Source organism: Apodemus sylvaticus, chromosome 11 (assembly GCF_947179515.1).
Source record: "Apodemus sylvaticus chromosome 11, mApoSyl1.1, whole genome shotgun sequence".
In the NCBI taxonomy this organism is placed as follows: Eukaryota; Metazoa; Chordata; class Mammalia; order Rodentia; family Muridae; genus Apodemus; species Apodemus sylvaticus.
Genome location: NC_067482.1, coordinates 44,617,007 through 44,643,416, shown reverse-complemented (window position 1 = coordinate 44,643,416; position 26,410 = coordinate 44,617,007). Strand labels below are relative to the sequence as shown.

General features: G+C 37.4%; 1 protein-coding gene across 2 annotated transcripts in view; it reads right to left on the bottom strand.

The window, feature by feature from the left end:
* Positions 1-26,410, bottom strand: part of Pds5a (PDS5 cohesin associated factor A) — a 96,710-nt gene that overhangs the window by 47,014 nt on the left and 23,286 nt on the right. For both annotated transcript variants that reach the window (XM_052199725.1, XM_052199726.1), the window contains exons 3-11: positions 17,098-17,301; positions 15,382-15,468; positions 14,585-14,682; positions 10,271-10,397; positions 8,801-8,881; positions 5,878-6,018; positions 4,450-4,565; positions 3,670-3,764; positions 1,914-2,059 (exon numbers count right to left, since the gene is read on the bottom strand). In XM_052199725.1, the coding sequence (XP_052055685.1) occupies positions 1,914-2,059; positions 3,670-3,764; positions 4,450-4,565; positions 5,878-6,018; positions 8,801-8,881; positions 10,271-10,397; positions 14,585-14,682; positions 15,382-15,468; positions 17,098-17,301 (1,095 nt within the window). The remainder of the gene's footprint in view (positions 1-1,913; positions 2,060-3,669; positions 3,765-4,449; positions 4,566-5,877; positions 6,019-8,800; positions 8,882-10,270; positions 10,398-14,584; positions 14,683-15,381; positions 15,469-17,097; positions 17,302-26,410) is intronic.

The window sequence follows — 26,410 nt, the reverse complement described above, 5'->3', positions numbered from 1 at the left end:
CTCAGACTTCACAGCATGTGTGTGACACACACACCAATAATCATATTCTACAATGAAATTGTTGTTTAGGGCCCGGGAATATAGCTCAATTAGAAAAATGCCTGCCTAGCATGCATAGAACCCTGAATTTGATCCCCAGCATTACACACATGGAATTCTAACACCTAGGGATTATAAACTGGACAATTAGAAGTTCTAAGTCATTTTTATCTATGATATTAAGTTAGAAGCTAGCCTGGGCTACAGAAGAGCCTCTCTTTATTTATGTACCTAGATGGTGTTTTGTCTGCATATACATCTGATCACCAGGAAAAAGGCATCAGATCTCAGAGGACTACAGTTATAGACAGTTTTGGAGCTGCCATGTGGTTGCTAGAAACTGAACTCAGAACTTCTGGAAGAGCAACCAATGCCCTTAAACACTGAGCCATCTCTCCAGCCCCAAGACTGGAGATATTTATATATCTATATATACATATAAATATAGATATATAGATGACAGGAGTCGGGAGGTTTGGGGGGGAGAACATGGTAGGAATACATTTAATTGCAATATTCAAGGGACAAAGGCAGACTAATGTCTATAGGTTTGAAGCCAGCCTAGATTACAGAAAGCTACAGGTCAGCCAGGGATATAAGACCATATCTCAAAAACATAAACAATAAACAAGAGAAATGTTTATCTTGAAAAGAGGTAGAGAATAAAAACATTCTAGTTGATTTAAGTCAGTACTTTCTTTAAAGTTTTTGAATCATTTTATCCTGTTCCCTTATCTTCCAGAATAGAAAACAGTTAAACTAGATGTAAAAAACTAAGCAAATAGGCCAAAATGCTGAACTAAAATTATATAATAAATAATATGGCCAGTGTTTTTCTCAAACCATCCATTGCCTTAATAGGCAATTATCAAGGGGAGGAGTAGATTTAGTAATTCAAACTCACCACTATATGGGAATTTAAATTGAGACAAAAACTAAAAAAGGAAAAACACCTCATAAACTTTAATTACTAACACTGTTAAACAAGTTAGTACTGTCCTGTTCTTTTTTCAACAACTGCCACATACCTATTTTAAAAATAAGACAGTCTGGTAGTATGTCAAAACATACTGATAACCCCTAAAATTACACCAATATCATGCATTTCTAGGAAATAGTAGTTTTTCAACGATGTCAAATGAACAAATACACGGTAAAGCAATTGCTGTTAAAAACAAGTCCGGCTCAGAGCTAAAGAGACGGCTTAGGGATTAAGAGTACTGGCTGCTCTTTCCAAGGACCTAGGTTCAATTCCCAGAACATATATAGCAGCTCACACTGTAACTCCAGTTCCAAGGCACTCCCTTATTACATACAAACATGCCGGCAAAACACCAATGCACACTAAAAAAAAAAAACAGAAAAAAGGTCTGGCTCTTGCTTATGGTTGATTCACCTCTCCTTTCTTTATCAACTCATGTTTCTAACTGCATCCAGTGACAGAAACAGCAAAATAAGGTACCTTAGCCAAAGCAAACAATATAGAAACAGTACTTTATTAGGAAGTATGATATTCTTTTAACTGAATGTATGACAGATCCAGCTAAATTATACAAAATACAAATAAGTAAATATATATATAACCAGTGATTGCCTTTTGCAAACTAAAATGTACAGGAAAAAAAATCCAACTATCTCATTTCCCTATTTTTTTTTATATATAGAAATACACTCCCATAATAAGATCTCTGCCTGTTCTACACAGTAAGTTAAAGGACAGCCAGAGCTGAGTGTGTGTGCCTGAAACATAAACATGAACAGTTCTACATTTAGTGTTACTCTGGAATCCATCAGTAGCACCTGCTATTATAATACCAGACTTACACAACAATTTCAACACAGAAAGCCAGGAAGAACAAAACCCCAGATCTTACCCGTTTATCCAATGTCCTTTCCCTGACAAAGCCAAGCAACTGATCATTTACTAAGGCAAGGTCTCTTTTGGCAGCTGTTATTATAGTAACAATGACATCATGACGAATGGCTTCTTCTGGATCATGTGACCTAACTTTCAAATATTCTGTAATTGGAAAAGTTAAGCTAAATGTTAGTTATATAAATTATCATGATTCTGAATGATAAAAAAGAAAAGCTTTGAGTTTTGTCCACATTAATATTTATAAATTATAGGACAAATTAAAATCATCTATAAGACAGCAGTAAGTACATCTTACTACCCATAAAACTACACTGATTACTTCAGAGCATACCTAATTATTTTAGTGGAAGATCAAATGACAACATAGTTTTACAGTCTAAAATGCCATTTATAAATTAAAAACTTAAAAAAAAACAACAACAGTACAAATAACAAAGGTAATAGAGGTTCTTCCTAAAGCTGAGGCCTGACTGTGGCATCTATACCCTAACAGGGCTGCCCTGTCTGGTCTCAGTGAGAAGGATGTACCTACTCCAGCAGACTTGATGTGGAGGAATACCCAGGAAGGGCCCCCACCGTCTCAGAGGAGGAGAGGGGGCTAGGGGAGGGTCTCTATAACGGGGGCACTGAGAGGAGGGGTAGTGCTTGATAGAAATATGTACATAAATAGATCAGAGATCTTTTAAAACATATATACAAATGCTCATGAGGAAAAAATGGCATATAATTACATAATATAAAATATAAACACTGGGATGCAGAGGCAGGCAGATTTCTGAATTCGAGGCCAGCCTGGTCTACAGAGTGAGTTCCAGGACAGCCAGGGCTATACAGAGAAACCCTATCTCGGGGGTGGGGAGTGGGGGGTTAGGGGGTGGGGGGGGGGGTGCGGACCACACACACAAAGAAAACAAACAAACAAAAAATAGAATAGAATATGACCTTTAAAAAATTATGATATAAATAAAATCAAAACAATTTTTTCTATTTCTAATAACAGTAGGATGTTAACAAAAGTGTTCCATTTGCTACTGTCAAATTGATAGGTTTAAATACTTTAAACTGAATAATAAAAGCCAGGTGGTAGCCTCAGAGGCAGCTGTGGAGGTAGCTCACAGTTCTTGGCTAGCCGGATCTACAGGGTGAACTGCAGAACAGCCTGGGCTATGCAGAGAAACACTGCTTTGAAAACCCACCCTGCCCTCCCCCAAAACTTAATATATCAAAGGTCACAATCTAATCTAGAATATAGACACATTTTCTACACATATTAGGTAAGTTACTATATTTAGTAATGTAGAAGTAATTTGTTTGTATGTATGTATGTATGTATGTATGTATGTATGTATGTATATGTACATATGTATTTATTTATTAAGTTTGAGATAGGGTCTTATTGTGCAGCACTAGCTGTCTTGGAACTCACTGCGTAGAACAGGCTGACCTTGAACTCACAGAGATCCATCTGCCTCTGCCTCCGAAGTACTAGAATCAATGGAGTGTCAAACTAAGACCAGGTGTGATTCCTTTCTGAATCTAATGTCATAAGGATTACATTATCTCAATTTATGATTTCTAAAAAAAAATATTCCCAAGAATAATACATGAATACTTCAGGGGCAGTTTTATTTTAAAAATGGGAAATAAAATGAAGCCATCTTGCAGTCAAATCTTTTTCAGAACTAGAATTGGACACAGCCACATCTAAAATGTTTGTGTGGTTACTATGTGTAACAAACTAAGGAGCTTACCTGTGAGATCCTTTGCTAAATCTGGGTGATTCATCAAACAGTGACTGGCAAACTTCACACTTTCTAATCTCACAGGAACATGAATGTCATTAAATCTAAACAGAAAGTGATTGTTAAATATTAATAAGACAAAACAGTTATTTTCAAATAAATATCACAAAAATACTTATAAACAAAAATGGTTATTGAATAGATACTATGTTGATTATTCTGACAGTAGAAGCATTCTATGAAAAATATAAAGACCAAGAAACGGTGGGCCATGCCTTTAAATGCAGCACCCAGGAGGCAGAGGCAACAGTTCAAGGATAGCCTCATCTTGTCTACACAGTGAATTTAAGACAGCAAGAGCTATGGAAGAGATCCTGTGTCAAAAAGACAGGGAGAGCTTGGGGGGGGGGGGGGGGGGGATATGCAATTCTATAAAAACATTTTTGCAAAGAGTTATGTGATCAGGATTATGAAACCAAAACGAGCATAAATATGTTATCTAATTCAAAATCACATTTTGTAGACCTAAAATTACTAAAGCTTCAAGTTTTACTAGAAATAAAGAATACTCAGAACACAGTCATACATTCATGCACAAAGTATAACAACAAATGAGTGAACTTTCTTCATAAATACTTTGGTCCACAATTTATTCTAAAAGGAAAATTATAACACAGATGTCAGCAAAGCCAATAAGTACCAATTAATATTTTGGTATATGTAGTCTTAATCCCATAGACTCTATAATCACATAGAGCATACAAAATTCCTAAAAACATGCTTTCTTACCGTCCAAGAAAGCACTGCCAAAGAGGCCGATTCTGTGTTGCTAAATCTGAATCTTTAGAGCCGAACAATTTTGCCAGGAGTCGAACCACAGCTAGCCGTTCTTCACCATCGTTGCTCTACAAAGAGAAGATACAACGAGGGTCTGCTTTCACTTCTGACCCAAACAATGAACAACGTAAGTTATTACATGCTCCTCTTTACTATGGAAATACTTTCCTGATTTCATGTTAGGTCACCTGGTTTTTTGACTTTATCTCACATCTTCCCTATTACTAATTCATACCTACTTTACAACTTATTTACAAATTGCACATTGATTATATATAGACACTTTGTTAAAATAGAAGCATTTTACAAGAGTTTAAAAATAGTACACAAACTTTCTACCCTAGTAAGTGTCCTTCATAAAAATTATTTGCTGCAACAGAAAACTACCTATGAATAGCGGTGACTTAAGGTTCCGGTATAAGACTTTAGCCATGACCCTGCTCTGACTGGAAAACATAGCAGGAAAGGAGAATGGGAATTCAAAATTCAAGTTAATCACTCTAAGAAAGCTTTTCGGTGGTGGAAGTAAAATATGCACATTTGTATAAAACAATGAAAAATGACAAAAAATTGACACATAGTAACAAAATGGAAACTTTAAAACTTTTTCTCAACCAAAAAACAATGCTCAGCACTGTAAACATTTAGTATATCTAAAATATACTAGTTAATCCAATTTACTCTTTAAAGAAATATTAATGTCTTAAGTGTCAAACAGTAGACTTTATGAAAATTTTCTTCTTATGAGTGACTATATTTGCAGACCCGTGATTATTTGAAGTAATGTGAAGTTTCACATCTACAAACTACTAAAACAAAACTAATTTGATCTAAAGCCCTGCTACTATCACTGCCAAACATGCTGTCATGTTTCCCTAGTAGAGCTGAGACTGCCTGCAGAGGTACAATGGTCTGCCACTGCTGATAGATAAGTGTGCTGATTTAAGTCACAAGGAAGTATTATGATATAAATATGCTGAACTGACAATATCTATCTTAATGAGTGGAAAGACCAAAAATTTTAAAATTCTACATTCATAGTTTATCAATTATTTTTTCTAATATTACATTTATTTAGTGTATGACTAGATGTACAACCTAATATGCTATATCGGCATAAGAATGATTAAACCCATTACTTATACAATAAGTTGCTTAAATATATGAATATTCTTTAATATTAATACTGAATATTGTAAATTTCAAAGATGACACCAATTTTACATCTCCTGTCACTGTTTATCAGCAGGTAACAACTAGGCATATAACGGTTCATATGTTACATGAGATAAATGAGATAAACTTAACTCATATTCCATTCCTATATAATTAGAGAAAAAACATCTTAGATTTTTTTTTCCTGTACAGCTTAAAGAGTACCTTCAGTTTGAATTCAAGCTGTGGCATGACAGATAACAATAATTGAGGATCTATAGCAAAAAGTTCCTGAATCAGGTCAAATACATGTTCAGACAAATCACTGACTGATGATCTTCCCAGTACCAGCACTTGATTGAAAAACTGTAAGAGACATTAAAATAAAAAAATGTGTTATTTTATTTAAAAACCTAAACAATTTTCTATAAACCTAAATGTAAAGATTGATTGAGCATTAATGCATATAATTGAAAGATATAAATTAGCTACTGAATTTCTAACATGTAAGAGGATAATTGTCTAAACAGAAGAAACAAACTTTCAAATATCTAATCATGAATGTTAAAGTGAGAAATTAAAACACATGTTGTAGTGAGAATTTTGGTTTCTTTCAAAGCCCAGTTATACATGTGACTATGTTTTATTTTAGTCTCAGGTGTGGGGTAAGAAGCTGCTTCACAGCAGCTGGTTAGGATTTGCCTCATGCACAGGAAGGGCCATGAGTTTTGCCAGCAGTGGACAGTTGGACTCTGGGGACTGTGGGAGGGTGTGAATAGGAGATCCCAGAGAGAGCCTGTGGAGGCTGCCCCTACTGCTGAGTGGTGCAGTCTGTCAAGTGGTCCTGGGCAAAGAGACTAGAGGGAGAGAAATTCTGACAAAGCCGAGCTTGCCCCAAGAACGCTACACCTTAATCAGCAGACAGCAGTCAAGAGGGCCACGCTTCTTTCCCCTCTAATTGCTTCCCCTCCTTCCTAGTGCTGGGGGTTGGAAGGGATTAGAGTGGAGCAAGGGTTGGAAGAGAGGTAGAGGTATAAGAACCCAATAAAGTAGAGCCAAAAAAAAAAAAAAAAAAAAAGCCAATGGGTTGCGCTTCAAGTAAGAATGACATAATGAAATTTCTGAAAACCTTAATTTTCATTAAAGGACAACAATTTAGACAGCGTGTATAATTTATTATATAGACATTTCCACTATGTAGAAAAAATGTTAAAGTCCCTATCTGATTTCTATTTAAAAATTACAGTTTTTTTTTCTGAGTTTAGTGATAAATATTACTTTAAGGTATTTATATTCATATTAATCACAGGGTCTTTAAAAAGAATGAAGACAGTTTTCAAATATACACAAATGGGGTGAGAGACAGCTCAACAGTCAAGAGCACTGGCTGTCCCTCCAGCAGACTCAGGACCCACAAGGCAGCTCTGTAACTCCAGTCCCAGGAGATAGGATACCTATTCTGAACCCTATGGACACCAGATACACATATAGTACTCAGAAATACATTTAGCTGAAAATACCTATACAAATAAAATAAGTTGAAAGAATACATGTATACACATAAATAAGGATGAGATACCTATGGAAGCATATCTGAAGTTAATTCCAAAATTTTTTCTGAAAACACCAATAAAACCTTTAAAACAATTCAATAAGGAAAAAGAGTGTGTCAACTTATAATCATTTGTATTATTAGCAAAAAGTTAAAACATAGAACTAGACATGAGACATACACATGAGTATATCTGTAAACAACTGCTATGTGAAGGTTGTAAATTCATAAATTTTTACCATTCTACTTCTTACAAAGATAACAGATTTATGTTCAATTAATTTTTTTCTATTATATGAATTAATTTATTAATTTATGCACATGTTTGCAAATGTTGAGGGGTTTTTAAGACAATGTTACTTTGTATATCTTTAGCTGTCTCAGAAAAAGCTCTGCAGGCCAGGCTGGCCATAAACTCAGAGAGGTCCGGCCTGCCTCTGTCTCCTGAATACTGGGAATAAAAGCATGTACAACTATTTCATGTCCATGAAATACTGAAAGACACTATTTATAAAGCTGCAGAGATAGCTCAGCACAAAGAGCCACCTGTTCCCTCCCAAACCTGATGAGCTTATTTTGATCCCTAAGACAGGGTAGAAGAGAACTAACAGAATGTAGTATCAATTCTGCAATTTTGATTTCTTTCAAAAAACAGAGAAATATTTAAGAATATATTTCCCCTTTGATCCCAGGTATAGGATCTGACACTGCTCTGGGCTGCCTCAGCAGCTGACTATGATTTGCTTCCTGCTCCAGCAGAAGTGTGGTTTTTTGCCAGCTACAAGTAGCTTCTATGACTGTGAAATCTGGAATTCTGTGAACTTTGCAGAGGGTATATAAATGCAATATAGCCCCCATAGTTGGGATCGATGGTTGGTCCTTTAGGAAGGCTGTTTTCGGTTTGTTAGCCATGGTCAAAGAAAAAAACAAAAGGAAAGAAAACAGATTCAGTAATATTCTCCCCTCTATCCATCTTTCGCTCCTATCTAGTGAGAGGAAGTAAAAGGGGGAGGGACCACCACAAAGAGTGGGAAACGAACAACCCACAAAACAAAAACCAGCTACACCTACCAGTTTATCTACTTACCCCTAGCTCCCCACACACAAACTCTGTTAAAATATATATATTTATAAATATCTACTAAAGAAGAAACAGAAGTTTTCAGAAGAACAGCCTAGAAGACATAAAGAGGAAAATGTATACAGAGAAATAAGAGACAGGCAATCTCTGAGGCCAACCTGCTAAGTCCCCCAGTCAGTCAGGGCTACACTCTTGAGACCCTTTTTCAAAGGAGGGGCAAGATACATGGACAAAGTCAAAGAGATTTGATTATTCGGAAGGTAATATGGCAAGCACAGACGCAGAAGGAGTGGGAAGTGCTGTTATATTTTTAAGTCAAATCCATCACTTGTGTCAGTTTGAAGACATTTTAAAATGTTACACTGCATTTCTCCAATTTTGGTCATAATCATGTTTCATATTTTTCTGAATAAAACTGTTTAGGTAAGAAATATATCTGTGTGTGAATGTTTCTAATGAATTTATATAATACCTCAAGAATCACAGAGTTATGAAATGTATATAGAAATACATACATTGGCAATGCATGCTTCAATAGTCTGGACTGTCCTTTTCAATAGGACTTTTGCAAGGTCAAAGGACTGTTTATTTAAGTTCTGAAAAACAAAAACATGAAAAATTCAAATGAATTGGTGAACTGATGAGACAACATCATTTGAACAATAACTATTCAAATCTACCAAAGTATGAAAAAAGTTAAGGGAATTCCATTCATGGTTTTACACAGATGATGCCAATGAACTCAACAAATCAAATACTACGTTACATTAGACAGGCAGCCAAAAGTCCAACCTATATAAAACAGATGTCAAGGTTTCTGAGTCTAAATGTTAACCACCATAAACTTACAACACACATTATTCTAAATACACTCTCTCCTAAACCCAATCCATCATGCTAAATATTTCATTCTTTTATCAATGTGTGCTTGAAGAAAAATCTTGGAGATGTCACTCAGTGGTATAATTGATCAATTACATAACATTTATGAGGCCCTAGATTCTAATTCCTGAACCGCAAACAGGAAGAAGTTGGGAAGGCCTTTAACTGTATTTGTATGATCTTCCCACGCTTTTTTGAGACAGGATCCTCACTATTTAGTACTGGCTGGCTAGGCAGTTACTAAACAGGTCAGCTGGCCTCACAGATTTGCCTGCCTCTGTCTCCTAGGTGTCTGTAGTAAAGCTGTGAGCCATCACACTCACGTTACTTGTTTCTGAAATGAGGAATACTATGTTAGTGGAAGTCCCAAGGCACTATAGCAAATTAAGAATATAAGAAAGATGGTACCAGCTGGGTGGTGGTGGCGCACGCCTGTAATCCCAGCACTCTGGAAGGCAGAGGCAGGCGGATTTCTGAGTTTTAGGCCAGCCTGGTCTACAGAGTGAGTTCCAGGATAGCCATGGCTACACAGAGAAACCTTGTCTCAAAAAAGCCAAATCTTAAAAAACAAAACAAAACAAAACAAAAACCAAAGTACCCACTGCATATATTGAAATTTTAAAAACTTATTGAGAAAAAAAATTTAAGTATACCTGTTAACACCTATGTTAACACAGATTCTACTAAATCTATGAAATAGATTCAATCTTATTCATCTTATACATCTCAAAAAGAAGCTAGAAAGCACAACAGGCCAGTGGTTGAGAGCACTGGCTGCTTTTGCAGAAGATAGGAGTTGTATTCCCAGCACTCACATAGTGCCTCCTAACTGTCTGTGACTCCATACCCTCTGCAGGCCTCTGCAGCACTGCATACACATAGTTCATAGACATATATGTAAGTAAACACCCATATACACTAAACAAACAAAAACTTTTTAAAGTACTTAAATCAATGTATCTTCTAAAAATAATAGTTATAAGAGTAATATGACTAATTGTAGGGACAGAATAGGAATTACGATATAAAATTGTAAATGGGCAAAACCAGCAACTGATTTCTTTAAGTAAGCTTATCTTTTAATACTGTGATTCCATACAGACCTTGTGTGCAGGAATGAGGTTGATAAGAATGGAATCCAATAATTCTTGAGTAACTCCATCACCTTCCATGATGATAGAGCTCATCAAGTCTAACATGTGCATTTGTACCTTCGTATTGTGGCTATTGCTAAAAAAGAAGAAAAAATTAAGGCATATAGAAAAGACAAACTTCCCAGGTTTTTTCTTTCATGTACTTGTTTGTTTACTGGTGACAAAGTCTTGTTATATAACCCAGGTTGATCTCAAACTCTAACCCAGGTGATGTTGCACCTCCTGGCAAGTCCTAAGTGCCAACTGTTAAAATTTCCAATTTAAAGCAATAATCCTGGAACCTAGAGGCACGGACCTGTAACCTTAGCTACTCAGGAGACTGAGAAGAGTAAATCACAGTTTAAGGACGGATGAACTTATTAGGCAAGAGTCTCCCTAGGGGAGAGAACAAAGTTGGGACATACAGTCCAACAGCAGAGCATTTGCCTAGCACATATAAAGCCCAAAACCCAATCACAATACAACATAAACAATCTCAAGTGTAAAGAGACTTTTACTTAAGGGATTCGTGCTGACAATGGCAAAAATTTCAACTGTCATATTTACTCCCCCCACCAACGCCTATTGTGTGCAATAACTGAACCATGTTATTATACTCTACCAGAACAAATACCACTCTAATTTGTAATAAAATATCCCCAACAACTAACTTATCTGTATATACTCACACACAATAAGAAAATAAAATGTATAGTCTACAGAACAATGTAACCTGTATCTATAGTATAAATACAGACTTAAAGCAAAATTGAAAGACTGAATATCTAAAGGGTTTTAAATGTTTTTCCTGAAATTAAAAACAAAAACCAGACCCATCTAGCATTTAACAATTAATGAAAACAGAAACTTTTAAAAGTTGGGGGGGGGGGGGCCTGCCACAGTTACAGTTTCCACAACTCTAAGAAAGGCATGTGCAGTCCAAATTACATTATACACTTTACAAAATGTCATCTATGAAGGACTGTTGAGTGCAGTTCTCAACCTGTGTATCTGTGTGTGTGGCAGAGGAAATGAGTTGGATATTTAGCTTGATACAAAACAACACAAAACAAAATTCCGAGTACTTGGTTCTCAGATATAAGTATATGAAGAGAAAGAAGAGTGCAGAGAAGAAACATGGAAGAGACCTTCAAGTCATTCCAGGCCAAGCTTAGTGGTGCACAGCTTTAATCTCAGTGCTCAGGAGGCAGAGGTACAGGCAGAAGTGGATGCGAGGCCAACCTGATCTACATAGACCAGCATCACAGTGAGATTCTGTCTCAAAAACAAATGTTTTTCAAAGATCTCACCAATCTAAATCAGTAAACTTAAAAAGACTTTCTCTTCCAGCTAGATGTAGTAACAAGACTATATTTGACCTGTATTTGAAACAATTAAAAACCGAGCAAAATACAAAAACAATCCTGTTCTGATATGGGGTAGCAAGCACACACTGGTGTGAGAAAAAAAATCAGCAGCTTACAACTTTCATAGTTCTGAGCTATGAAAGCTAACAGGCTATAGCCCAAGGAAGACAGCCATAGTGGACTGACAGTTCTCCCCAGAGTCCACACAGAATAAAGTTGCAGAGCTGAGTATCAGAGGGCAAAGAAATACTGATAAATCAAAATCAAAGAATCAAGGGCTTAATGATCAGCATATGCACGTGGGAAAGTTCCTTGCAAACAGAATGAATTGGACTCCTTATGAGAGTCTGGAAGAGGAATCAGAAGAGGATAAGCCCAGAGTCTAGAGACTCAAGGAGCTCCAAGGATAAAATCAAAGTTCTACCATATATCATAATCAAGTTTCCTGAAATGAATTAACAAAGAAAAAGGCTTCAAAGTATAGAGTAAATTTGTGTAGATAAGGTTAAAGGAAGAACAAAATCAGTACTTTCACAAATTGCTGAGGTTAGTAACCATAAATTTCAAAGTGGAAGCCTATGAAATGGTGGTACAAGGCAAACAGTAGTTACGAATTGTTCATTTTAATTAATTTATTTTTGGTATTTATGTGTTGATCTATGTGTACCATGGTGTGTACAAATACTCATTTGAGCATGTGTAAAAGATGGAACAAACTCTACAGTCAATCTTCACAAGCCACCAACTATTTACGTGGGAGGGTCTCATGATGACTCACCAAGAAGGCTGTCTGGCTATAGAACCCCAAATTTGGTCTGTTTTCATTTAGCCAGCATTGGGATTACTAGCATGTGCTTACCTGGCTTTTCTGTGGCTCAAACTCAGTTCTTCATGTTTGTGATTACTTTACCAACTGAGTAATCTCCCCATCCACTGTTCCTGTATGCCACATTACAATGATGTTCCATCCATGAAGACATGGAATCTATCTGACCAATCCTTTATTCTGGGCTTGCCTATATATCTACAAAAGCACTCTTTCATAAGCAACCACACAGAACTACATGCTGAAAGGTTTCTTTTGGATATAATTAATAAAAGTATCTGCTTCTTCCTACATGTTTTAATGTGGTAGAAAATTCAAAATTAATACAAGACATTTGCCACAATACTTTAAGACACATCTCATAGATGTTTTGTATAAACAATAAAACTACTAGATGAAAATCAGTTTGGTCTCTCCTAACTGCTAACTATAGTGATCTTCTACTAGTTTCTCTATTCTATGAAAAGCTGACTTAAGCGATGTTTATGACTTAATAGAGTCGGGATATAGTTCAATGGTAGAGCACTTGCCTAATATCTAGCAAGTGTGAGTCCCTGGATCTCATCTCAACAGTTTGACAATACAAATATTACTTACTTACATACAAATATACATTCAAACATGCACACATAACTAATTCCAAAATAAGCATAGATTATCAAAGTCAGCAAGTGAATGGACTTACCTGTTCTGCTCCACAGTACTTTGTTTCATGTCTTATGACTTTTATACAGCAATGCTATTGCTTGTACCAGTTGTTTCTCCCAAAGGGTGAAACAGGAGGGGTGAGATACCTCCTTCTGAGTTATTGGTTAGGGAAGCCCTAGAGCCATGTCCAACAACAGAGTATTTCCATTGCTCCTGACTGCCCATTATAACTAGATGATAAGAGTCTACCACTCAATATACCTTGGTTGAAGGGCAAAAAGAAATCCAGGTTGGAACTGATGTGAAAACTTCCCTCCTCATAGCTAGCTTTCATAGTGCCAGAAGGTTCTATGCGCACAGTTTGGAGAGAACAGTGTCATGAAAATTATGAGAACAGTCAGCTTGGATCTGAGGCCTGTCCCAAGGAGAAAACACATGTCCAGTATAATAAATCTGGTCTAAAGCACATGGCTCAGAAATTCATAACCCCTGAGGATGATAGGTGATAAGAACCCACTCTTGTTGTTTTGCTAAATAGACATGTGGTCAAACTGTGGCCTTAGTCTTTATGTTTATACCCACAGATCAATGCTGCTCTGAACCTTGCCCAGAGAAGCTTCTAAAGTAGGCAACAGTTAAATGCAGAGTCATAACTAGTCAAAGTACTGAGACTAAGTGATGGTTGCATGCCCAGCTCTAAGTGAAACACTTTTAGCGTTCACCGCTCTCTCAAACCAACACCTGAGGAACATCAAGGAAGAGGGATAGAAAGCATTTAGGGGGGTGTGGCTGGGGAGGGGGAGGTGCTGTCGACGCTATCTTCTGAATATGGTGTGCCTACTGTACTACACTATGGTTACCTACACAAGATCAAACCAACAGTAACATTCAATATTCTAGCAGGAAGGACTATAGGACCCAGTGGATCACTGGGGTGGGAGTGGGGGTGGGGTGTGAAAAAGAAGGACATAGGGTGTGTATCCTGTAGGTAAATATGACCTGTATGTGTGAAATTGTGAAATTAAAATTAAATTTTAAAAACTCCAAGGACTCTTAATTTATTTAGTTCCTCTAATATTATTTAGCCTCAAATGTACAAAAAGACTCAGAAAACACAAAAAATTAATCTATACCATAAATTTAAAGAAGCAATGTAAAGCCTGGTGTGCTGGCTCAATCCAAATAATCCCATCACTCAGGAGGCTGACAGGAGACTGCTGCAAACTTAAGGCCAGCCTAGCTATTTAAAGTCCCAATTCTCTCAGTTATAAAGTAGGCATTATCTCAGGGAAATAAATAATTAATTAAAACAATGTCAAAAACAGCTCTCAAGCAACAGGGTTTCTTTACCTCTTTGCAATCAATTTTCTATAAATCTAGAAAGTTTTATATATTGAGTAATGACACATTAATACATAAAGAAAAAGCTTAAAAGAAACTTACTTGATTACTGAGAAGAGAGTTCTAAAAAGTTGAATAAAAATTTCATTGCAGTCTTCCAACTCAAAGCAGATGTTATATGATTTAACCCAAGCTAAATTCTTAAATCAATAAATAAAAATAATTGGTTAATCACATATATGTAGAACGGTTGTTAATCAAAAGCACACTCGTGCAATTTAATTTTAACAAGTAGGATTCTTTATAGTAAAGTCTACGAAGACTCAATGTACACAATTATAAGTCATTTTAATCTTTAAATACATGGCTGGTTGGCTGGTGGCAAACTTTCAAGCTGAAAAGTACTAAATAGGGCTGGAGAGATGGCTCAGCAGTTAGTTAAGGGCACTGACTACTCTTCCGGAAGTCCTGATTTTAAATCCCAGCAACCACATGGTGGCTCACAACCATCCATAATGCGATCTGATGCCATCTTCTGGGGTGTCTGAAGACAGTTACAGTGTGTACTTACTTACATATAATAAATAAATAAATCTTTTTTAAAAAGTACTAAATAGTTAGGAACACATATATATATATAAATATATATATACCTACACATACATATAAATTGGAATTAACTATAAATCCATTTATAAATTGGAATTAAAAATATCAAATTATTTTTTTCAGAAATTATACAGTTAACTTTTTAAAATACAAGAAAACTGATTATTTTATTTTCCTTATGAAACATAAGACAGTTATTAAGTAAGCTATATATAAAACAATTTCACTTTACATCATAGTTATACAAATATTTAACATGGAATTATATTTATTAAATAAAGTTATTTTACCTCTAATAAATAAAAATATCTATTAAACTGTGGACTCTTTGTATCCTCCAAACCTTTTAATTGTCTGGTAATAAAGAGAAATATGTCCTGTTAAATAAAAAAATGAAAAGAATATTAACTTAGACATTATTACTTGTCATTCTGTAATATCTACATGTACACAGAGGTATAGATATAAAAAAGTAATTATAAACTACAATAAAGAATGTTCTCCTTTGTTTGAATGTTGTGGGACTGCCTATTCCATGCCTAAATGGATGAAAAAGATTAGCATAAACAAAATATCCTTCGGAAATAACACTAAAGACTGTTACTTCTACCATACGGTAGGGCTTCTCATTTAAGAAAATGATCTTACTACATGCGTGTCTATAATAAAGCTTCTGGTCACCCTCTGCCTGTGCTTTCATCATGGCAAACACTTTCTCCATTTTTAATGTATTTAATGAGTCTTTTCATTACTACGCCTAATAGTTAAGCAAGTAGCTTTCAGCCCATGGTTCTGAATGTATGTGTGACAACAAAGTTGTACTGAACAAACCCAAGGCATTGACCTGAGAGCTGATGATAGTGTTTTATTCCTTCATTTTTTAAAGGTATTTTCATTGAAAATAGCATTAGTATGGTACAAAATGACTTATTGTGATCCTTACAGTGGAAACTGGTAATGTATTTTGTGGTTTTCCTTATATACATACTCATGATAAAGTTTATTCTATGAACCAGGCACAGTAAGAAATGAACAAAAGTAACCACAAATTAAAAAAAAAATGTCATTAAGGTTATAAAAGGGGTCATCATTAAAATAAGTATGACCTGAATATGCACAACACTAAGACACTACTCCAGTTCTCAGGTATCCAAGGCAGCCTGCCATATGACTGACAAGCAGATGGCTTATGTCTCATGAGGAATAAAACATGACTTTCATGATAGTCCTCAAGACACTATTCAACTGAAACTTCATGGAATGTTATTTCTGGACTTTCCCAGCTAATATTCTGGAGTATGGTTGATCACAAGTGATTGAAAGTATCGAAGGAGAAACCAAACGGACAGAAGGGCAATACTGACTGTACTTAAAAGGAGAGACAACAGCTTGGCATTCACTGTTCTTCCTAGAGAATTTGAGTTTAACTCCCAGCACCTACATCTGATGGCTCACAACCAACTGCAACTCATTTCACAATATCTAACACCCTCTTCTTATCTCTGTGGGAAATCTATGTATGCAATGCACATAAACTCATGCAGGCACATACATATACATAAATAATAAATAAAACTTTTAAAAAGTCACTCCAAGGTTTCCAATTTCCCTAATAATTATTGAAAAATAATATATAAATACAGTTCAATAAATCGATTTAAAAATCATTTTAACTATTTTGAACAAAGAAAGACCACCAAACGAGCAGTTTCAGATATTTAATATTCAGCATTTAACAACCTGTAAGGGAGACATTATGCGAGTGGGTAATCCTAGAATATTACTGTTTTGCAAATTATCATTAAACCATTCCTTATCCTTTGTAACTATCCAACTGGGCCTTCTGATAGTCTATCAGGAGGGTTAGATATGAACAGACCAGGACAAGCTACCTTCAAAGCCTCATTCTAAACCAGTCATTTCTATAGATAATAAATAATTAAAGAAAACTATGATCACAACTCACAAAAATAAAAGTAAAGTTATTTTGTAAGCATTCTATTTACCTTAAGTTTATCATGGGAAGTATATGGAGCTTCTGGGGCATAGATTCGAAAGATATCAGCCAAACAACATGCTACAAGAAGGCGCACATCTTTATTAGGGTTCCTGAGAAAGAATTCAGATGCAAGATGCAAGGCTAGTGGGAGATACTGCTGCTTTTCTTCTTCTGAATCCTGGTCCATATCCATAAAAGTTTTCACGACCATCTGTAACAACATCACATCAGCCTGTAACACTCAGTGATCAGTTAACAGACACCCTCCTCCCCTGTGTTCTGTAACCTAGGAAAAGGGAGCTGCAGTTGTGTAGGTTAGTGGCAGAGCACAGAAAGTCTTGGGTTCACTCCCAACCACCACAAGCATGCGCCCACACACGCACCCTAAAAAATAAAAGTATAGTCATACAAAGCATGGCCACAAAGAACCCTATAAAAACCAAGCATCAACCTGTGGATTACCAAACACCTATCTGTGTTTACACCACATTTTCTTAACAAGAACTTAAAGGCGTGTACTAGGGACTGTCCTGAGCATTTCCTTGCTAAGTAATCAGCACCCTCCTCCCAGCTTCTTTGGATTCTCATGCAGTGGAAACTAGATGTATGTCCACATGCTTGGCTTTCACCATTCACACCTAACTTAACTACAAAGGTTTTGATACCATATACTTAACTAATCTGACATATAGCATCTTTTATATCATTTTTACTTTATAATCAAAGTTGCATTACACAGGCTCCTTCAACCTACTTCGTTTGAAATTGTATTAGCCTTTATATAATAAAAATCCATATTTAAATGTCTCATGTAATTGTATTTTTGATAGAAAATTTGCATTGTAAATACCTTCTGCTGAGTTTAAGGCCAACCTGAGCTACAGAGCTAGCTGCAAGCCCGTCTGAAATACATAGCAAGACTCAATCTTATTTCTACTTTTCAAAGCACACATGAAAGGTATATACTTGCTAGCTAACAAACCCACCCTCAATGAAGCACCTTGAAACAATAATTATGTATTCATCACACAGTTAACATTGGGAACGTGGTTTAAGCCAAGCTTGGAATTTCTCAAGAGGCTGCACTATGACAGAGATAATGCTGTCTGAAGCCTCGAGTGAGTCTGCAGGGCATTTCAGTAGTAGCTCCCAATTTGTGACTCTAATTTGCATTAATGTGTGAAAATAGTGATGTCCTCTCCATGGCCTCTCTAAGCAGCTACAAACTAAGCAAGTGGCATGACTTCTGCAATGTCCTCATAGTGAAGTCAGACCTACTCTGTGCTAGAAAGAACTTCACAAGGAACATAAGAAAACAGATAGCTGGGGGCTGGAGAGATGGCTCAGAGGTTAAGAGCATTGACTGTTCTTCCAAAGGTCCTGAGTTCAAATCCCAGAAACTACATGGTGGCTCACAACCATCCTTAATGAGATCTGATGCCCTCTTCAGGTGTATCTAAAGACAGCTACAGTGTACTTACATATAATAAATAAATCTTTAAAAAAAAAAAAAAGAAGAAGAAGAAGAAAAGAAAACAGATACCATTTGAAGGAACCTTCTCCTCCCCACCCCAGAAGACAGGGTTTCTCTGTGTAGCCCTGGCTGTCCTGGAATTCATTCACTCTGTAGACCAGGCTGGCCTAGATCTCAGAAATCCACCTGCCTCTGCCTCCCAAGTGCTGGAATTAAAGGCAAATGCCACCACTGCCCGGCTTGAGGCAACCTTTAAGACTATTATAATATACTGGTTATATTTAAGTCAACTTGACACAAACTAGGTTCATCCAGGAAGAGTCTTATAATTTTTTTTAACTTTTAAAATTTATTTTTTTGTGTGTATTAGTGTTTGACCACATATGTCTTTGCTGCCTTTGGAGGCCAGAAGAGGGCACTGGATTCCTAGAAATTGCAGTTACAGGTGATTGTGAGCTGCCGCTTGGGTGCTGGGAACTAACCTAGGTCTTTTGCAAGAACAGCCACTGTTCTTAACTGCTAAATCATCTCTCCAACCCAGGGAACAAAATCTTTTTCTTTGTTTCTCTTTAATCCACATAGTGAGTAACAGCAAGGACTATGTAAAGAGATCCTACCTCAACCTCCCACCCCCAAAAGAAACATACATAGGTGGGAAAAATATAAAAGATATTATCGCAGATAATTTCCATAAGCTGAAGACTCGGGTGCTAGAAAGATGGTATGGTGGTTAGGAATACTTACTGTTCCTGCAGAAGGTCTGAGTTAGGTTCCTAGCAACCATGCTGGTCAGCACATAAGCATGTATAAACTCTAGTTCCAGGAAATGCAGTGCCCACTTCAGACCTTTGCAGGCACCAGACACATGGTATACATAGATGCATGCACACAGTAAAACATATAAACACGTAAGAAAACTTAAAAGAGAATGATGAAAATACAGTTGAGGAGGAGAAAAGAAATGGAGCGAGAACATTTTGTGTGTTGCATGAATGAATCACTTGTTAATAGAAGGTGGGACATCAAGGTGGAAAAAAGATTCTGAAAGCCAGGTGCAGAGGATTTGCCTGGAAACGTGGAAAACAGAAGCATGGGAATTGAGCAGAGGTAAACAACTAGGCACATGGCAGAACCTAGACTAGACTAAATGGAATATTAAGTTATGATCTAATTGGAAAACCAACCAAAACATAATTATGGCCAAGGTGCTTGAAAATACATTTTGAGTATCAAGAGTCGTTATTCTGGCAGCTTGGAACTGGGAGGAAAACTCATATCTAACAAAGGAGAAAAGCTGGGCAGAGGTGGCGCACACCTTTAATCCCAGCACTTGGGAAGCAGAGGCAGGAGGATCGCTGAGTTCAAGGCCAGCCTGGTCTACAGAGTGTGTTCCCGGACAGCCAGTGCTACACAGAGAAACCCTGTCTTGAAAACCCAAAGGGGCGGGGAGGGGAGAAAGAAAAGGAGGGCAGCATCAGGCTAGAGATGTACATAGATAGCTCAGCAGCTTACAGAGAGCTTGCCTAGCATGCACAAGCCCTAGTTCAATCCCCAGTACCATGTAATCAGATAACCAGATAAAGTGGTGCACACCTGTAATTCCAACTCTTGGGAGGCAGAAGCAAGGGGATCATTAGTTGAAAGCCATCCTTGACTAGCATAACCAGTTAGTGCTATGCCAGCCAGGGGTACATGACACCCTACCTCAAAACTAAAATATGGAGTCTTGTCCAGTCTGTCCTGAATACTTTGCTAAGCCATTGTTCTGTCTCAGACTCCTAAGTATCTGTAACTACAAGGTCATCTTACTGTACCCAGGGTATTTTTAAATACTTAACTGAAAATATCACATAAAAATTCATGAACAAGCCCAGGATGGTAGAGTACCCCTTTAATATCAGCACTAAGGAGGTAGATGCAGGTGGTACTGTGTACCACCATCTGAGGAAGAACTCATAGATCTCTGTGAGTTCAAGGCCAGTCTGGTCTATAAATTATATTAAGACTACCTTAAAATTAAAGCTGGAAAGATGGTTCACTGGTTAAGATACTGCGTGCTCTTTGAAAGAACCTGTGTTCAATCCCCTGCATCCACATAGTGGCTCACAACTATCTGTAACTCAATTTAGGGGATCCAATGTCCTCTACAAGCCTCCAAAGGCTTTGCACACAAAACACTCTACTCATAATTTTAAAAAATAAAAATTGGAAATATCTATTCATCAAAAAGTAAATGAAAAGTGGGCATGGTGGTGCATGCCTTTAATTCCAGAACTCCAGAGGCAGATGTATCTCCATGAGTTCAAGGCTGCCCTAGTATACATCTCCAAACCAAGGCTACACAGTAAGACTTTATCATGAAACAAATAGATAAAAATCTGACAACTCATTCATATGGTATACTCATATAAATGAATGCCAGCTAGCAATTAAAAGAATGATGGAAGCCGGGCGGTGGTAGCGCACACCTGTAATCCCAGCACTCTGGGAGGCAGAGGCAGGCGGATTTCTGAGTTTGAGGCCAGCCTGGTCTACAGAGTGAGTTCCAGGACAGCCAGGGCTACACAGAGAAACCCTGTCTCGAAAAAACCAAATCCAAAGAAACAAAAAGATGGAGATAATTACATGTATTAATCTTTAAAATATGATGCAATGACACCTGACACAGTGAACAGAAAAAGATTAAAAGGAGAAGGGCATAAAACTCTTGGGTATGACAGGTCTTCATCATCGTGACCATAGTAGTGATGTTAAGAATGACTATACACACACACACACACACACACACACACACACACACACACTCTGAATAAATATATACATCAAAGCTTATTAAGTAGATGTCATGACATCAATTCTCTGACACCAAGTGAGTGACTGTCCTGCAACACCCAAAAGCTTTCCAGAGTTAGTGTAGATCATCTCACCATTTAAAAGGTAAACTTCTGGGGTTAGAGAGATGGCTCAGCTGTTAAGAGCAACTGACTGTTCTTTCAGAGGTCCAGTCCAATTCAATTTCTAGCAACAACATAGTAACTCACAACCTTATATAATGGGATTTGATTCCCTCTTCTGGTGTGCAAGAAGCCAGAACACTCATATACATAAAATATGTGACTAAAGGAATGCTTAAAAGGTAAATTCTTCACCAGACTCCCCTCAGCCACTTCAGATACCAGCCAAAAGTCTTGTGGAAACACAGTACTTCTGATAAACAGAAGTACTGTGTTTCTGGAACAGCTATGAATCTAGGCTTTGCTACAACTCTTTCAGGTTCAATAATTTGCTAGAAGAATAAACAATATGTATCATTTACAAGATATAACTCAGAAATAGTCAAACTGAAGGGGCAGTGCACTTAAACTGAAAATTACTTTTAAGAAAACATATAGGCCTGTATCTGTAATTTTAGTACCTGGGATTATGAGGTGTTCACTATAAATTGAAGGATAGCCTGATCTACCTAGTGAATTCCCAGTCAGACACCAAGGTTTTGTCTTAAAATTAAGCAAAAGAGCTCTTACTCTCTTATTCAGTTTCCTGCTTGCTTCTCCCTTGCCCCCTCTTGGGCTCGTCTCCCTTCCCCCATCTCCACGTGGTCATGGCCGACCTATAATTCTCTACTCTCTTCTCTCTGGCTCTACTCTCTCTGCCTCTTCTCTCTCTCTCTCTCTCTCTCTCTCTCTCTCTCTCTCTCTCTCTCTCTCTCTCTTGTTTTTGAGACAGGGTTTCTCTGTGTAGCCCTGGCCGTCCTCGAACTCAGAAATCCACCTGCCTCTACCTCCCAAGTGCTGGGATTAAAGGCATGCACCACCACTGCCCGGCTCTACTACTCTCTTAACTCGCCTCTCTATGCCCTAAATAAACTCTATTCTATGCTTTAAAAAAAAAAGTCTCCCAGAGTGAAGCTAATAGCCTAGTATTCATTTGCTTCTCTGTCGCTAACATGACGCACTCACCACACCAACTTGGAGGGAAGAGTTTATTTGTCTTACATTTCCAAGTCACAGTCCATGGGTAAGGAAGTCAGGACAGAAGCAAGAGCAAGAAAGAATGATGCTTACTGGCTTGCTCAGTTTCCTCCCAACTTCCTTTTCTTTCTTGTGACAAGATCACACTATAAAGCCCTGGCTGGCCTAGAACTCACTATATATAGCTCATGCTGACCTCAAACTCAAAAGATCTCCTCTTCACTCTGTCTCCCAAGTACTGGGAGTCTGCTAGCTTTCTGAGAGTCAACTGTCTTGTCCTTGACATTGATCTATCGTTTGTTCTATTTGTAAAGTGAATAATCATTATTTAAAGTCTTTTTGCTTGTACATGAAATGAAAACATTGGTTGGTTTCTTTCTCTTTAATTTCTTTTGTTGTTAAATGGATTAAGACTGAGAGGATGGTTGAAATGTAAGTAAATAAAATATCCAATAGGATTTTTTTTTCTTAAAAAAAAGTAATGAGAGGATGGGGAAAAAAAGAGTCTAGAAAACATGTATAACTCTAAAAAAGAAGGATGGAATTCATTATGGTGTAAAACTGTGAGAGCCCAAGGAAAATCAACAGAGAAATTCCCTAGAAACAAGACGAAAAGGAGACTATCAAGGAAGACAGGACAATGGCCAAGAACCAGAAGCAAGGCTTTCCTAACACCAGGTCTCGCTCCATTAAGTAGCCAGTTCTTTGAATAGCTCAACAAAACTAACAACTCTAGCTAAATTAACCAAGAAGAGATGACCACATTCAAATTCAAATGAAATATATTTCTGACTGTACAAAAATAAAAGATTATAAAATACCAACAAGTTACATAACAGATAAAAATTCCTATGAAGCCAAAATCTACTAAGTTAACAAGAAAAACAGAAAAATGTGAACAGATAGTAATGAAAAAACTACACAAGCCAAAGCCCAGGTTTCATTCTTGCTAAGTATTATTTACTAAGTGGTTAAAGAGTACTAATTCTGCCAAAAAAGTAAAGGACAGTTTCAGATCAATTTGAGAAATTAACCTTATTTAAACAAGACACGAATATCACAAAAAGTTACTATCTCTCATAAATATAAAAATCTCTAACAAAAATACTGACAAACCAAATTCAGCAACTGTTTGCTAGTTGGATTTTGTTTTTTGTTTGTTTTCCTTTTGTTTTGTTTTTTTCTTCAAGACAGGGTTTCTCTGTGTAGCCCTGACTGTCTTAGAACTCAATTTGTAGACCAAGCTGGCCTTAAACTCAGAAATTGCCTTCAGAGTCTTGGAATTAAAGGTGTAAACCACTACCACCAGGCTATTGGTTATTTTTTTGTCACCTTGATACAAGCTAGGGTAATCAATGGGGAAAATGCCTCTATCAGATTGGCCTGAAGGGCAAATCTGTGGGGGCATTTTCTTGATGATGATTTAGGAAGCTCTAGCCCACTGTAAGGAAATCCTCAGGATAAGAAGTCCTAAGTTGTATAAGCAGAGAATGCAGAGAGCCAGGCACACTGTTGCATGCCTTTGGTCCCTGTACTTGGGAGATAGGGACAAACAGATTTGAGTTCCAAGCCAGCCTGGCCTACACAGTAAATCCCAGGACAATTAGAGCTACATACTGAGATCCTGAGTAAACCATGAAGTACAAGACAGCACACAGCACTGCCCTATGGTCCCTGCTTCAGACTCCTCCCCTACTGGAGTTAAGACTTCCTACCTTGCCTTCCCTCAATGATGGACATGGAAGTCAAATAAACCTGTTCTCGCCAAGCTGGTTTTGGTTGTAGAGTTTACCACAGCAATAGAAAGCAAACCAGAACACAAATATATAAAATTATTTACAAGGACAAAGTGGGATTTATATCAGGAATGCAAGGTTAGTTAATATCTGAACATCACGCAACAAAGTACATATTATTACAATATAAAACAAAACATGAAAAGATGCAGAAAAAGTATTTCACAAAATCTAAAATTTATTGATGAAAACAAAAATACACATACTCAATAAGTATGAGGGTGAAGATGTTTCCTTTATGGGATTCTGTGAGAGAGAAGAATCAAAGAAAAAAAGGAGAAACTATGTTCTGAGGAATATATTGGAATCAACATGGAAGTGACAAGACAGCTAAAAGGCATGGGAACCAGAAAAGCAGCCTAAGAAATGTAGGACGCAGTCTGTAAATTACTCCTCCAATTCTATCAATCCAGGGTGAGGGGCTGAAGACAAAACCAAAAGCTAAAACTTGCAGCTCTGATAGTCTTAACGACCAGAGAGACCCACACTTCTCAGAAAGCTTAAATCCAGTGTAGAGATGTACGTGTGACAGCGATTCCTCCTGCAATAACAGACAAGCACTGGACAAGAAAATGACTTACTGCTGCCCCCATAGCTCAGAATGTGCTGGCTCAGCACCATCATCACAGAGGGACCTTCTGTTTTTGCTTTAGTTTGTTTTTGAGGACTGAGCTATTCTAGAAACCTAGAAACAAGTCAGGTAACCTAAGGACATCAGGCCACAATTTACAGATGAAGAAAAACCAGAGAGGCAGCTATGAAGAGGGAAAGGATTGGCTGTGGGTCTACGGAGAAGCTGGAACACCAGAGAGCTCAGGCTATGGAGCTTAGGTTATTGGTGATCCTAGCCTTGGAATCAAAGAGCAATCGCCCGTGCTCTGAGCCATGTCAACACTGCCCTGCTTCTGGCACTACCTCACTACCAAGTAGAGTGTGCTGCAAGGCTGGACTAAGAGCATAAGCCCAAACCTGGAGAATCTGGATCACTGCATTTCTGTGGCTTCCTCCCTTAAAAGAATGTCTTTTTTTTTTTAAATTTATCAGTTAGATTTATATTAGTAAATTCTCAACCAACAAAATGCCTGCATAATGAACTCAAAACTCAATTGATACAAACATAAGAATCACAGGTAGATGGGGCAGATGCACCCCACTTAATATTTAACCATCTAAGAAATCGGCAATACATATGGCTTCCAGGACTGCATAGTTCTGGCCCCTCTTCCTCTCCTATAGGTTCCATCTTATCTCTTCCTTTTCTGTTTCTCCTAAAAGGATGTCTTAGAACTGCACAAGATCTGAAAGCACTAGATCAGCAGACTTAGTGGTTTCCTCGGATCTGCTCCTGAGTAAAGCTCAATGCGGTCTGCTTCCAACACTCATATGTACGCAGAGGACATCCCTCAACTTGGATATCTGCTGCCCCACCCCATCTATCCCCACCCCTACATATGAAAAAGCTAGTAGACTTCATGAGAACCTGACCAGCACACAAGCCTATAGCTTGTTGGAACAAAAAGTGGCAAAGAAATTTCTAAAGTTAATAGTCCCTAAAGATTATAACCAAAAAGTGCATAGGCATTGTACTCAATTTTTTTCTTCCTTTTTCAGTCAAGTAGACACTAAGTAGAGTCACCTGGGAAGAGAGAAATTCAGATGAGGAATTTTCTCCATTAGACTGGCCGAGGGGCTATTTTCTCAGGTGGTAACTACTATAGGCTAGCCCACTGTGCATATTTCTAGGCAGCTAAGCCAACCAGGGGAGCAAAGCCATAAGCAGCGCTCCTCTGTGACTTGAGTTTGTACCCCGATTTTCCTCCGTGAAGAATTGTGATCAGGATATGTGAGACAAGTAACTAACTCCTTTCTTCCTCAAGTTGCTTTTGGTCAACAGTGTTTATCAGAGTACCAAAAGCAATCTAGAAAAAAAATGTCTTATCTACTTTTAGCAAAGTAGCAGCATTAATTAACAACAACAACAAAAAAGCAGGATGTGGTGGTACACACCTTTAATCCCAGCACTTGGGAGGTAAAGATAGAAGGACTAGCAGCTCAGGTCATTCCTGGCAAAACAGTTAA